Genomic DNA, 15,467 nt, shown 5'->3' on the forward strand with positions numbered 1-15,467 from the left:
CCTGTGTAGCCCCTTTCAGTGATCTGTGGACCTGTACTCCTAGATCTCTTTGACTTTCAATACTCTTGAGGGTTCTACCATTCACTGTATATTCCCTACCTGCATTAGCCCTTCCAAACTGCATTACCTCACATTTGTCCAGGTTAAACTCCATCTGCCATCTCTCCGCCCAAGTCTCCAGACAATCTAAATCCTGCTGTATCCTCAGACAGTCCTCATCGCTATCCGCAATTCCACCAACCTTTGTGTCGTCTGCAAACTTACTAATCAGACCAGTTACATTTTCCTCCAAATCATTTATATATACTACAAAGAGCAAAGGTCCCAGCACTGATCCCTGTGGAACACCACTGGTCACAGCCCTCCAATTAGAAAAGCATCCCTCCATTGCTACCCTCTGCCTTCTATGGCCTAGCCAGTTCTGTATCCACCTTGCCAGTTCACCCCTGATCCCGTGTGACTTCACTTTTTGTACTAGTCTACCATGAGGGACCTTGTCAAAGGCCTTACTGAAGTCCATATAGACAACATCTACTGCCCTACCTGCATCAATCATCTTAGTGACCTCCTCGAAAAACTCTATCAAGTTAGTGAGACACGACCTCCCCTTCACAAAACCGTGCTGCCTCTCACTAATACGTCCATTTGCTTCCAAATGGGAGTAGATCCTGTCTCGAAGAATTCTCTCCAGTAATTTCCCTACCACTGAAGTAAGGCTCACCGGCCTGTAGTTCCCGGGATTATCCCTGCCACCCTTCTTAAACAGAGGAACAACATTGGCTATTCTCCAGTCCTCCGGGACATCCCCTGAAGACAGCGAGGATCCAAAGATTTCTGTCAAGGCCTCAGCAATTTCCTCTCCAGCCTCCTTCAGTATTCTGGGGTAGATCCCATCCGGCCCTGGGGACTTATCTACCTTAATATTTTTTAAGACACCCAACACCTCGTCTTTTTGGATCACAATGTGACCCAGGCTATCTACACCCCCTTCTCCAGACTCAACATCTACCAATTCCTTCTCTTTGGTGAATACTGATGCAAAGTATTCATTTAGTACCTCGCCCATTTCCTCTGGCTCCACACATAGATTCCCTTGCCTATCCTTCAGTGGGCCAACCCTTTCCCTGGCTACCCTCTTGCTTTTTATGTAAGTGTAAAAAGCCTTGGGATTTTCCTTAACCCTATTTGCCAATGACTTTTCATGACCCCTTCTAGCCCTCCTGACTCCTTGCTTAAGTTCCTTCCTACTTTCCTTATATGCCACACAGGCTTCGTCTGTTCCCAGCCTTTTAGCCCTGACAAATGCCTCCTTTTTCCTTTTGACGAGGCCTACAATATCACTCGTCATCCAAGGTTCCCGAAAATTGCCGTATTTATCTTTCTTCCTCACAGGAACATGCCTGTCCTGTATTCCTTTCAACTGACACTTGAAAGCCTCCCACATGTCAGATGTTGATTTGCCCTCAAACATCCGCCCCCAATCTATGTTCTTCAGTTCCCGCCTAATATTGTTATAATTAGCCTTCCCCCAATTTAGCACATTCATCCTCGGACCACTCTTATCCTTGTCCACCAGTACTTTAAAACTTACTGAATTGTGGTCACTGTTACCGAAATGCTCCCCTACTGAAACATCTACCACCTGGCCGGGCTCATTCCCCAATACCAGGTCCAGTACCGCCCCTTCCCTAGTTGGACTGTTTACATATTGTTTTAAGAAGCCCTCCTGGATGCTCCTTACAAACTCTGCCCCGTCTAAGCCCCTGGCACTAAGTGAGTCCCAGTCAATATTGGGGAAGTTGAAGTCTCCCATCACCACAACCCTGTTGTTTTTACTCTTTTCCAAAATCTGTCTACCTATCTGCTCCTCTATCTCCCGCTGGCTGTTGGGAGGCCTGTAGTATACCCCCAACATTGTGACTGCACCCTTCTTATTCCTGATCTCTACCCATATAGCCTCACTGCCCTCTGAGGTGTCCTCTCGCTGTATAGCTGTGATACTCTCCTGAACAAGTAGCGCAACTCCGCCTCCCCTTTTACATCCCCCTCTATCCCGCCTGAAACATCTAAATCCTGGAACGTTTAGCTGCCAATCCTGCCCTTCCCTCAACCAGGTCTCTGTAATGGCAACAACATCATAGTTCCAAGTAGTAATCCAAGCTCTAAGTTCATCTGCCTTACCCGTAATGCTCCTTGCATTAAAACATATGCACTTCAGGCCACCAGACCCGCTGTGTTCAGCAACTTCTCCCCGTCTGCGCTGCCTCAGAGCCACACTGTCCCTATTCCCTAGTTCTCCCTCAATGCTCTCACCTTCTGACCTATTGCTCCCGTGCCCACCCCCCTGCCATACTAGTTTAAACCCTCCCGTGTGACACTAGCAAACCTCGCGGCCAGGATATTTATGCCTCTCCGGTTTAGATGCAACATGTGTGGGAAATCCCAAAAGCGAAATGATTGGGAGCTCTGGAGAAGCAGAAATGCCAATAAGATTACACCAAGTGCCACATTGTTTGAGTGAGGTAATTGTGTGAGGTAATTGTTGCCACATGTTCAGGTTACAAGAATAGAAAGAAGAAATTATGCAATTAAAAGTCTAATTTTAAGACTGTGTTCCACAAGGAAACTATGATTTGCCTATTTTTGATAGCTGAACATCCAACAGGTTCTGGCAACACCACAATTGGATCTTCCTTCCATGATTGCTCTTCAACTTCCCCATCTCTAACCTCCTCCAGCCCCAAATGATGGGCCAAATGACCTCCTTCTGCATGTCGTATAAACACAAGCTGTTGGTGATTCAGGTCTGGTGCAATAAAACAGTTTGAAAATGACAGAAATTTTTCTTTAATGCCTGAAAACCAGGCCAATGTTAGATCACAGGTCAGGCTATTCCCAAGTGATTCCATCTCAGCACATCCGGTAATATAAAGGGTTACTGTAAAATATACAAGTACATCAGTGATGCAAGAGCACATGACAGAGTATGCTGAGATAGAACTATGTAGAGCCTCCTAAGCCAGTACAGTACATAGTTAACATAACATTCATCACTTCTGGGCCTTTAGGCTAAGATGAGCGCGAGGTCGGGTGTGATGCCTGGATCTGGTATGTCTCTCTTGTGGGGACCATGAATTGGATTCAATTTGAATTGGTTTATGGAGCAGACAAGGAGCTGGGTTAGGGGGTTTGCCCCTGTCCCACACTCTGAGCTCTGGCTTTGTAACTCTGGTAAAGTAATCAAAACACATAACATTCAATTTTTAAAATTCAGTTTTACCCTCAACAGTCTGTGTATATCCAGATCATGGACAAGCTCATCCAAGACCCACAATGATGGTAGGCGACACCCTGGGTTAGGGCAAGCATGCAGAGAATAAGTTACTTTCCCCATTCTTAAAAACCATACATTACAGATAATTGTTACTTTATGGCACCGTGGTTAGCACTGCTGCCTCAGCACCAGGTTCAATTCTGGCCTTGGGTGGCTGTGTGGGGTTTACTCTTTCTCCCCGTAGCTGCACGAGTTTCCTTCAGATGCTCCAGTTTCCTCCCCAGTCCAAAGATGCACAGGTTAGGCGGGGTTTTGGGGATAAGGTGAGGGAGTGGGTCTAAGTCAGCAGGATACAATCTCCTTCTGCACTGTAGGGATTGTGTGTGAAAAGTTCTCTTGATAGTTCACACTTTGTCAGATTCGAGGGGTGTCTGTGGCAGTCGCCGTATTTGCTGGTGTGTCAGGGGATAGAGTTCTCCAATGTTGAAATCTTATTAAAAGTGTTGTAGTCACATTACCAATAATTATTATGCGGTTTAAAAATAACCTTTAAAAGATTCAATAGTCCCATTTTCAGAAAACATGATAGCCACATGTTGTGCAGAGGTGCTGAATGCAGACACAGCTGGGGTCTGTTCTGAAATGTCAGCTTTAATGTCAATCATCCATCAAAATAGGAAACCTCATTCCAATCAGCCCCAAGATAAACATCTCAAACAAGGCCATGTGGGGAGGACAAGGTGCAAACTGCAATTAGAGCTGCCAAAGCAACCTTCGCATTAGCAGCAGGGTACGCAGAATTCGCTCTAATCTTCCCAAAACTCACAGGCTCAGTGTGGAGGCCCTTCAGCCCATCGAAACTGCACCGACGTGAAAAACAGCTGACCTGCCAACCTCATCCCTTATGGCTGCCAAGTGCTCATCCAGGTACGGGAAGTGGGTTGTCCTCTTCCACCCTCCCAGGCAGTGCATTCTAGAGAGTCACCATGCTCTGGGTTAAGAATTTTTTCCCCTCATATCCCCCCTAAACCTCCTGCCATTCACCTTGAACTAGTGTACGCTCGTAACTGACCCTTCAACTAAGGGAACACTGCTCCCTATCCACCCGTTCCATGCCCCTCATGATGGGGGTTTAACGGGGATAGGGTGGGGAATTGGGCCTAGGTAAGTGCTCTTTCTGAGGACAGGTGCATACTTGATGGGCTGAATGGCCTCATACACTGTAGGGATTCTATGAAACTACAATCTACAGTAACAACCAAACAGGACAAAGAGCAACCTCCCCCCACCCCCCCCCAGCAACATAAGTCAACGATACCCTCCAACCTTTTACAGATCCAACTCACACCCCTAGTTTATCGTCTCTTCTGTAGCCACCTGAGTTGGCCACTTCCCGACTTAAAACGCAGAACCGCAAAAGCTGAAGGGAAATTCAGCCAACACAGGCAAAGACTAGCAAATACAGAAATCATGTATATTGGAACTTGCAAAACAACCAGACAGCACTGAAACCAGCAGCCATTTGCATAGTAATGAGCAATTCCACGGCACAATGGCAACAGTTAAGGTGAATAAAGCCAAGATAGACTCCTCGGTGCCAGCAGGAGCCAAGACAAAGGAAGGCCAAAGGACATTTACGGACCGCCCAGCGATCAGGGAATAACTCCAGTGTTGGAGAAATCGATCCAAGTGATCGGAACGCAGTCCAATCACTTGGAACCAGGTACGGGGTCGGCCCCGAAGGGCGGGAAGCCCCTGGGGACTATAAAGCAAAGCCCCCAAGTTCAAATCGTCCTTCTTGACAGGGTCACTCAGCAACGCAAAGCAACCCCTGAGAGTGAACTGTCCAGTGGCCGCCAACCAAGTCAACGCTCGCTACGAGATCGGCGCTCCGAGCTACCAGTCCATACCAGCTTTTGAATCCCGCAGACTCAGGACCTGAACGAAAGGCCATTTGTTCCCCTGACCTGGTGGGCCAGTCCGAAGCTAAGTATAGGCCTTTTAGTGATAGGAATAGTCTAGAAAGTAGAGTTTATGCATGAGTAGTGATTTACTGTGTATAATAAATGTGCTTTGATTTGGATCTTACTAATTGGTGTGTTGCGTTATTGATCATTACTTGAACTTGAACCTCGTGGCGGTATAAAGATACCTGGCGACTCGAGAGCAAAGGTTAAACAAACAGAGCAAATTACGATTTAAGAGCCAACCAAAAAAGTTAGCAACACTTCAAAAGTAATTTGACTCTTCTGCCATTTTGAAATACTCCCGGCCTTCAAATGTGACCTACAACTTCGCTGGGTACAGCACCCCTAACCAGATCAGCCTTTGGTACAACACCACCTTGACCCTGTTGAATTCTGCATGCTTCTCGCCAGCTCTGCACAGAATCTTGGTATATTCGGACCCGGTTCCTTCCCATTGCAGTCTCGCTGCTCCCTGGCCCATTGCAAGATCTTTCCTTTGGCCAAGAATTTGTACATCGGCACAAAAACTGTCAGCAGCAGCTCTCCCACTCTCAGCAGACCCATGGGCCCTGTCCACCTCTGGGGCCTTGTCCACCTCTCCTTGCTTTATCAGCCCAGCCAACATCTTAGGGACACATTTGTGCCGCCTGTCCCTTCCACACCTTCTGGCAGCCCCACAATCCAAAGGTTCTGCCGCCTGTAGCCGTTTTCTTGCTCCTCCAGCTTCACCCTCAGCAACCTACACAGGTGGGAGCTTGGAAGTCACTGCCTGAAAGAGTGGTAGGGACAGTGACACTTTGAACATTCAATATTTAATTGTACACCTGCAATTCCAAGGCATACAAGTGCTGGGAAAATGGGGAACAGGACCTTTTCTGTGCTGTACACCTCTAATATCATTCACTGTCACTGGGTCACTTTCTCTCTTTCCCCCTCTCTCCCTTCCACACAGCCCCTCCCAGAGCATTGCAGTGTACCTACGCCACGTGGATTGCTGTGGTTCAAGGTGGCGGATCACTATAACCTTCTCGAGAGCAATTGGGCACGTGCAATAAATACCGGCCCCAGCATTACCCAAATCCATGAAAGAATAAAAAGATAGACACAGAACATAGTGCAGAAGGAGGCCATTCGGTCCATCGAGTCTGCACCAACCCACTTAAGCCCTCACTTCCACCCTATCCCCATAACCTAATAACCTCTCGTAACTTTTTTTGGTCACCATGGCCAATCCACCTAACCTGCACGTCTTTGGACTGTGCGAGGAAACCGGAGCACCCGGAGGAAACCCACGCAGACATGGGGAGAAGGTGCAGACTCCGCACAGACAGTCACCCAGCAGGGAATCGAACATGGGACCGTGGCGCTGTGAAGCCACAGTGCTAGCCACTGTGCTACCCAAGGGGAGTTGGTGTCAGGGGAATACGAGTGAGGATGGTCACCAAATCTGCACAAGCGCTGATAAAGCAAAGTAACTTATAGGCTTTTACAGAGAGGAACTGCTATGTTACATGCCTATTAACCTCATGTCTAATAGCAGGATGTGCTGGTTTCTACTTTTCACACCTCAGCTATCAGATAAGGAGGTGGGGGAAGGGCAACTGATTTGTTCAAAGCTGAAAATGAAAAATGAAAATCGCTTATTGTCACAAGTAGGCTTCAAATGAAGTTACTGTGAAAAGCCCCTAGTCACCACATTCCGGCGCCTGTTCGGGGAGGCTGGTACGGGAATTGAACCGTGCTGCTGGCCTGCCTTGGTCTAGCCAGCTAGTTAGGCCTGTGCTAAACCAGCCCCTAGCAGCAGCCTAGCAGTTGGATTTGGTTAGGAGCTGGCAGCAGTCATCTGGACTACACAGCACTACGCAAGGGGAGCTTTTGCCATACTTAACACTCATGGAATGAAAAGATTTAAAGAAAAAAAAAAGAAATCAAGAGCAAATTTCAAGGCAGTTAATTTGCATGTACCAAACTCGAGGTGATAATGCTGCAGAAATTCAAACAAGGGCAGCAGGTATACATGGTCATGTGACCAAGCACACTATCAAAAGAGCCTCAGTATTGGATTATAAGGTTTCCTGAATAAATAAATACTCCTTTCAATCATTTATCCAGAAATGTGAACATTCCATTCAAAGCAAACAGCCTTAAGTTAATGCGATTTGTTTAAAGAATTGAAAAGTTTTGCAGCTCTCAATGGTGTGAATTCATTAATAATGGCAGCAAGGTTAAAAATATTGGAAAGTAAAACACACATTGCCACTGTTATTGTTCACAAACTATTCATGTTCCCGAGACAGTGGATTATATTTGACTTTTTTTTTTTAAAAAACTGCAGGGAATAACAAATGTTTCAGGTACTGGGGGTGGGATTCTCCCAGCCCGGGCCGGGCCGGAGAATCCCCACAACCGGCGTGAACTGTGCCACACTGCCCCAACGCCGGCACGTGATTCTCCTCAGAGCGGAGAATCGGCACATTGTGGTTGGCACGGCACCGGTCACGGGCTGCTCTCCGCAGCCAGCCCACCGATTCTCGGGCCGGGCGGCTGTCGTGGAAACGCAGAGTCCCACCGGCGCTGTCCACACCTGCTCTCAGCCGGCGGGATCTCGGCGTTGAAGGGTCGGGTGGTGGCCTATGGGGGTGGGGGGGGGGGGGGGGGGGGGGTGGGGGGGCCTCCAATGTGGCCGGGCCCACGATTGGGACCGATTGGCAGGCCGGCCTCTGTCTCCCGGCCTCGATTCTTCCGCGCCGGCACTCCTGCGCCATGTTGGGTCGGGGCCGGCGCGGACAAGGGAGACACTGCACATGCGCGTGTGCGCATCCCCCAGCGCCCATTCCGTGGCCGGATCAGCATCTGGAGCAGCGTGAACCGCTCCAGCACCCTGTTGGCCCCCTGTAGGGACCAGAATTGTTGATCCTGGGACCGTGTTGACGCCGTCGAGAATCCCGCCCTGGATGAGGGAGCTGCTAACCATGGAAATTACCCAGGCAAAAATGGGCACCTTATTTTTGTTCTGAATAAATTTTTTCTGGTTTAAATATACTCTTTAGGACTGTTAATTTAATTTTGTTCTCATTAGGATTGCTGAGAGTTTGAATTTTGTTTAAAGAAAAAAGTGAGAAACTAAAATGGAGAAACGGAAGTTGGGGATGATTCAGTTGGAATCAATCATTTCATCTTCCCTCCTGATGCCACTCACTGTTGGGAGATACAATATGACACACACCACGAGCAGGTCACAATTGTCTGCTATTGCAAGAGGCAGGACAACGGAAACTGAGCCCAAAGGTGGGATCACAAAATGGGGAAATCAAACTTGATCAGCAGAGTACAATTTGAAGGTAATTGTGTTGTCAGCGGCAATCTTCCTGTTCCATATGTCAACCCAAGCTATTGGGGAGATGTACTTTTCAATAAATATCTTAAATTATACAAATGTTGTCATGTTCTACGTATGCTTAGATGTTAGAAAAAGCAAAAATTATAGTACAAATAATCTTGTCCAACTTTCCCCAAACACAACACCGAACATAGTCCACAAGGAGCACAATAGGCCATTCTGTCCACCGAGCCTGCTCTGCATTCAATGAGATAGTGGGCGTGATTTAACCAGAAGAAATAAAATCTATGTCCAGTTGTGGGCACATTTAGCGGGATATTTCTTGATGGCGGCAGCACCAAGGAGCACCCAAGAGAATGTTCCAAATCAGACCTGAAACAGGAAGTAAGCAGTCTATCCTATTTTTAAACTGATTCTAGTTTCAGATCTGCTTAAAGGTGACACTCTGCTATTTAAGTGATTTTTTTTCTAATTCTCTGAAAGAAGGACTTGGTTAGAATTACACATTTTTGGAACCCTTTCGTATTGTTGTTTTCTCTTTGCAACTCACATCAGGGCAAAGTTTCCCAACTCCCACATCAGTGCGATTGAAGAGTGGACAAGAATGGCAGCGGGACCCACTGTTCCAATCTTTCCTGGCGGTCATAACTCCATCTGATATTCACACAAGACTTGCAGCCAATTGCAACATATTGTCCTGAAATACCACACTCTTGAACAAACTGTTCCTTCCAAGTCTACAGTTAAATGAGATGCATTAGATACCCTCCCTTGATCGTTCCCCATATACTATGCAACATCTTGAATGCACAATGGAAAACCCAAGCAGGGATTACACAATCTTTCTTCACAAAACTCAAAAAATATACCACATACCAAGATACACAAATGGAGATTGTAACTATTCCCTTTGCTTCATAAAAACTACTTCCCTCTTGGTAATCACAGCCGTTTCTATCCGGGGGCGGGATTCTCCGACCCTCCCGCCGGGTGGCGGCGTGAATCCCGCCCCCGCCGACTGCCGAATTCTCTGGCACCGAAAATCCGGCGGGGGCGGGAATCGCGCCGCGCCAGGCGATGGCCCGAAGTCCCGGGGGGTGCCCCCATGGTGGCCTGGCCCGCGATCAGGGCCCACTGATCCGCGGGCAGGCCTGTGCCGTGGGGGCACTCTTTTCCTTCCGCCTCCGCCATAGCCTCCACGCTGGCCGATGCGGAAGAGGCCCACCCCCCTGCACATGCGCGGGAACGACGTCAGCGACTGCGCATGCGCAGGGGGGCGCTGACGTCATCCCCGCGCATGCGCGAACTTCCGCCGGCCCGCGGAGTCCCTTCGGCACCGGCTGGCGTGGTGCCAAAGGCCTTTCCCGCCAGCTAGCAGCATGCCAACCACTCCGGCGCGGGCCTAGCCCCTCAAGGTGAGAGCTTGGCCCCTAAAGGTGCAGAGAAATCCGCACCTTTGGGGCAACCCGACGCCGGAGTGGTTCCCACCACGCCATCCCGCCGGGTAGGGGAGATCCAAGTTACCATATTTTCATCATTGGCTGAATCACATTTTGTTTTTAGTGCTGTCCACCTCAATGGGTGGCACAACAGGTTTGGGGGGGGGGGGTGTGCACAGCACCCAAGATATCTGTCCCTGCATTGTCACTGCACATGAAAAAAAGTCAGAGATTGAACTAACTTATGGATTTGTTTTTTTAAATTCCCTTATGGGATTTGGATGTCGCTGGTTAGACCAGCATTTATTTTCCGTCCCTAGTTGCCCTTCAGGTGGTGGTGATGTTGCCTTCTTGAACCGCTGCAGATCTGAGGTGTAGGTACACCCATTGTGCTGTTAAGGAGGGAGTTCCAGGACTTTGCCCCAGTGACAGTGAAGGGACGGCGATATATTTCCAAGTTCAGTTGGCGAATGACTTGGAGGGGAACCTCCAGGTGGTGGGGTTCCCAGGTATCTGCTGCTCTTGTCCTTCTAGATGGTAGTGGTCGTGGGTTTGGAAGGTGTTGTCTAAGGAACCTTGGGGAGTTACTGCAGTGCATCTTGTAGATGGTACACACGGCTGACACTGTTAAGTCGTTTTGTCCTGGATGTTGTTGGAGCTGCACTGATCCAGGCAAGTGGAGAGTATTCCATTACACTCCTGACTTGTGCCTTGTCGATGGTGGACAGGCTTTGGGAAGTCAGGAGGTGAGTTACTCTCCGTAGGATTCCTAGCATACGACTTGCTCTGGTAACAACAGTATTAATCTGGCTAGTCCAGTTCAGTTTCTGATCAATGGTAACCCCCAGGATGTTGATTAATAACAATCTTTATTATTGTGGTAAGCAGGATTACGTCAACACCACAATGAAGTTACTGTGAAAAGCCCTTAGTCGCCACACTCCGGCACCTGTTCGGGTACACGAAGGGAGAATTCAGAATATCCAATTCACCTAACAAGCACGTCTTTCGGGACTTGGAGGAAACCAGGGCACCCGGAGAAAACTCACGCAGACACGGAGAATGTGCAGACTTCGCACAGACAGTGACCCAAGTGGGAATTGAATCTCGAACCCTGGCGCTGTGAAGCAAAACCACTGCGCTACCGTGCCACCCATTGATTGAGGGGGATTCAATGATGGAAATGCCATTGAATGTCAAGGGGTGGTGTTTGATCCTCTCTTGTGGTCGTTCCCTGGCACAAATGTAACTTGCCAATTGTCAGCTAAAGCTTGGATATTGTCCAGGTCTTTCTACATTTGGACATGGACTGCTTCATCAGAGGTGTTGCGAATGGTGCTGAACATCTGCAAACATCCCCACTTCTCACCTGGTGATGGAAGGGGGGTCATTGATGAAGCAGCTGAAGATGGTTGGGCCTAGGACTCTACACTGAGGAACTCCTGCAATGATGCCCTGGAGCTGAGATGGTGCACCACAACCATCTTCCTTTGTGCCAGGTCCAGACAGATTATTACACAGCAATGTTCAAGAGCAATCTACACACAGACTATTGGGGATCGGAGATGGTCGTCAGATATTCCAAAAACATATCAGAAGCCCCAGGAGAAGATAGTCAATTTAGCCAATTGAATACTCTCTGCCATATTAGCCATGGCAATGCATCTTGTTATTTTTGATGACCCATCCTTTCTCCACATCCCTCAACACCCATACTTCTGAAGTATTTACATTCTTGAAATATCTGCTGTGTGGAGTTTGCACTTTCTCCCCGTGCACGTTCTTCCTCTGAGTGCTCGGGTTTCCTCCCACAGTCCATGGATTGCCCAAGATTAAATGCCCCTTTGTCCAAAACTTTGGTTAATGGGTTATGGGGATAGGGCAGTGGAGTGGGTCTTGGTCGGGTGCTCTTTCCAAGGGTCCGTGCAGACTTAATTAGCCAAATGGCCTCCTTCTGCACTGTAGGGATTCTACGATTCTAAGTGAGTGGGCAGAAAATTGGCAAATGGAATTAATGTAGAAAAACAGAGATTGTTCATGTTATGAGAAGGATTTGGATTTGTCACGTATACCAAGGTACAGTGAAAAATATTGTTCTGTGGACAGTCCAGGCAGATCATTCCATACATGAAAAAACATAGGACAGATGATAAATACACAATGTAAATATATAGACAGGCATCGGATGAAACACATGCAGTGTAGTACTATCTCCCTCATTTATCCCAGCAAGCTGTGGAGGTCAAGTCCACAGATCGATAGGTTTTTAAAATCAATAGGGAAATTAAAGGTTACAGAGAGAATGCAGGAAAATTAACTGTCAGATCAGCCAAGAGCTTATTAAATGGCAGATCAGATGTGAAGGGCTGAATGGCCGCCTCCTGTTCCTGGTGTTCTTGACCAGAATTCAATCCAACTTTACTGGAAATGTTGAAACTGCCTTAAAACCACAAGTAACATCTCAGTGATTGCACCTCCTCCTGTTTCAACTTCGCGGCAACATTTTACATAGTTGACCATATCGGGGGTTAGGGGACTGATTAAACACAGGCCAATTGTAAGGGGCGGGGTTGAGGTGGCTCTTGTCTGACATCCAGCCCTCAAAAAACACACGCTCTCCAACACAAATACCATCTATTACTACCTCACCACATTTTAAAAATTCATTCTCTGAATATGTGCGTTGTTTGTTAGACCATTTATTGCGCAGTCCCAATAGAGCACCTGTGGTAACCTCTGCAGTCCATCGAGAGAGTTCCAAGATTTTTGAACCAGCGTCAGTGAAGGAACTGTGCACCATGTTCTTAGAGAGAAGCGGAGGGGAGATTTTATAGAGGTAAACAAAATCATGTGGGGTCTGAACAGAGCAGATAGGGAGGAACCATTTCCACTCATGAAAGGATTGAGAAGAGGCCACAGATTTAAAGTTGTTTCCTAAATTCATTCAGGGGATGTGGGCATCACTGGAGAGGTGAGAATTTATTACCCATCACTAATTGAAGATGGTGGTGAGCTGCCTTCTTGAACCAACGTGCTGTTAGGGAGGGAGTTCCAGGGTGCTGATTCAGTGACAGTGAAGAAATGATGATATATTTCCAAGTCAGGGTGGCGAGGGACTTGGAGAGGAACCTCCAGCTGGTGGGGTTCCCAGGTATCTGCTGTTCTTGTCCTTCTTGATGGGAGTGGTTGTGGGCTTGGAAGGTGCTGCCTAAGGAACCTTGGTGAGTTACTGCAGTGCATCTTGTAGATGGTACACACGGCTGCCACTGTTAGTCGGTGGTAGAGGGAGGGAATTTTTGTGAATGGGATACCAATCAAGTGGGGCTGCTTTGTCCTGAATAGTGTTGAGCTTGTGTTAGAACCGCATTCATCATGCAAGTGGAACATTCCATTACACTCCAGACTTGATGTGAAGGAAACCTAGGAAATAAAACTAGCAGTACCCTACAGGGAGAAGGCAGGAGAATTGAACTAGATGCATTGTTCCAACAAAAAATTATGCTACTGGACAATGTCAGCTGGTCTGACAGCATCTGTGGAGAGAGAAGAGAGCCAATGCTCCTCTTGCTCATGTATTTGTTTGTTTGCCCCTTGTTCCGCACTGTGACCAATCACTATTCGTCAATGTACTCTGTCAATTATTCTTTTTGTTGACTGTGTCCATTCCGGAGAATCCCCCTTTATGACCCAATCAGGGGGGCAGCACCTGTTTTCAGATGCTCTGCCCCCTCCAAAACAGCATCATCAAGGAGTATGCCACACAGCATTGGCATGAAGCTTGCCTAAATTAAGGGTGCTATATAAATGCAAGTTATCACTTCAAGTCCCAACTTGATTCTGTTCCTCTTCCCCTCCAGCTATACTCGACCTGGGTGTTTATATAAAAGGATTAAAATAGAGGCCTTTACTCAAATTCCACAATTTTATAAAATAAACAATCACATGGAGTTATTTTAAATTACTATTTGGTGCATGGATTGTTCTTTAAAAATTGGATGACTCTCTTGCTGAGAGTGACAAGAGTGTAATCTGTGAGAATTGCTATAGTGAGAACCCCCAGACCCTCCGGCTGAGGCAGGAGAATGTCCCTCAGGCAGACTTACCAACCAGGTGCCAACTCTTCCTGCGGCCGTACCTGCCGCAGCCGGGAGCGCGGTCCGATTCCAGGCCGATAATCGGGGTGCAGAAGCCGTCAGCGAGCTGCCCGACCAGCAGCAGCAGCCCCGCGTTGTGGTTGTTTATGGCCAGAACCGAGTGATAATAAACCAGGAGGTAAGTGAACCACATCGAGGCGCAAAGGTCGTTCAGAAAGTGGCCCATGGCGAAGGCGAGGCGGGCGGCGAGCGGCAGATCTCCCGCCATGGCGTTAAATGGCAGCGAGAAAGGCGCGGCGGGCTGGCCGCCGAATTCCCCGGACCCCGCCGCCGCTCAGTCAGACGCGGAACCCGCCCCCATTCCGGGAGGGGTTTAAATCCGGCAGGAAGCGGCCGCGCCCCCGGGACGTCCAGCCGCTGACAGGAGACTAGCCCCGGGCCGAAGGGCGGCGCCTCCCGGGCGGCCAATGAGCGGGCGGAGCGGGCGGGGTCAGAAGATTCCGCTTCTGGTTCGACCAATGAGGCTGCAGCGAAACCCAAACAAATAAAAACAAATTCTGCACAAAATGCTGTAGATTCCCCAAATTCCCAATATTCCCATTCCCACAATTCCTGCAATTCCCGCAAATTCCCCATTCCCGCAATTCCCCGAATTTCCAAACCCTCCGCAATGCCCAATTTCCCGCAATTCCCCATTCTCCACATCCACCGGATTAATGGGAATTCGGGAATTGTGACAAAAAAAAAATTCAATCAATCCTCACCGGATTCTATTTTCTTCATTCAGCATTTTTCAGGTTTTTTTTCGGGGACCCATTTTTACCATCTGACCTTCATGACCCAGGCTGACCGCCCTTCGCGACCCACGGCAACCGCCCTTCGCAACCCACACTGACCGACCTGCGTGACCCAGGCTGACCGACCTGCGTGACCCAGGCTGACCGACCTGCGTGACCCACGCCGACCGACCTTCGCAACCCACGCCGACCGACCTTCGCAACCCACGGCAACCGCCCTTCGCAACCCACACTGACCGACCTGCGTGACCCAGGCTGACCGACCTGCGTGACCCAGGCTGACCGACCTGCGTGACCCACGCCGACCGACCTTCGCAACCCACGCCGACCGACCTTCGCAACCCACGGCAACCGCCCTTCGCGACCCACGGCAACCGACCTTCGCAACCCACGGCAACCGCCCTTCGCAACCCACACTGACTGACCTTCGCGACCCACGCCGACCGACCTTCACGACCCACGGCAACCGCCCTTCGCAACCCACGGCAACCGCCCTTCGCAACCCACGGCAACCGCCCTTCGCGACCCACGGCAACCGACCTTCGCAACCCACGGC

The 15,467-nt window shown here is 48.8% G+C and overlaps 1 protein-coding gene across 2 annotated transcripts in view; it reads right to left on the reverse strand.

The window, feature by feature from the left end:
* LOC140394881 (major facilitator superfamily domain-containing protein 12-like) overlaps window positions 1–14,531 on the reverse strand; it is a 59,556-nt gene extending 45,025 nt beyond the window's left edge. Inside the window, exon 1 of one of the 2 annotated variants that reach the window (XM_072482030.1) lies at window positions 14,124–14,531. In XM_072482030.1, coding sequence (XP_072338131.1) covers window positions 14,124–14,382 — 259 coding nt within the window. In that variant the 5' untranslated portion in view covers window positions 14,383–14,531. The remainder of the gene's footprint in view (window positions 1–14,123) is intronic. The other variant, XM_072482029.1, reaches the window with a different exon arrangement.
* Window positions 14,532–15,467: the final 936 nt, after the last annotated feature.

This window comes from Scyliorhinus torazame, chromosome 18 (assembly GCF_047496885.1).
Source record: "Scyliorhinus torazame isolate Kashiwa2021f chromosome 18, sScyTor2.1, whole genome shotgun sequence".
Lineage (NCBI taxonomy): Eukaryota > Metazoa > Chordata > Chondrichthyes > Carcharhiniformes > Scyliorhinidae > Scyliorhinus > Scyliorhinus torazame.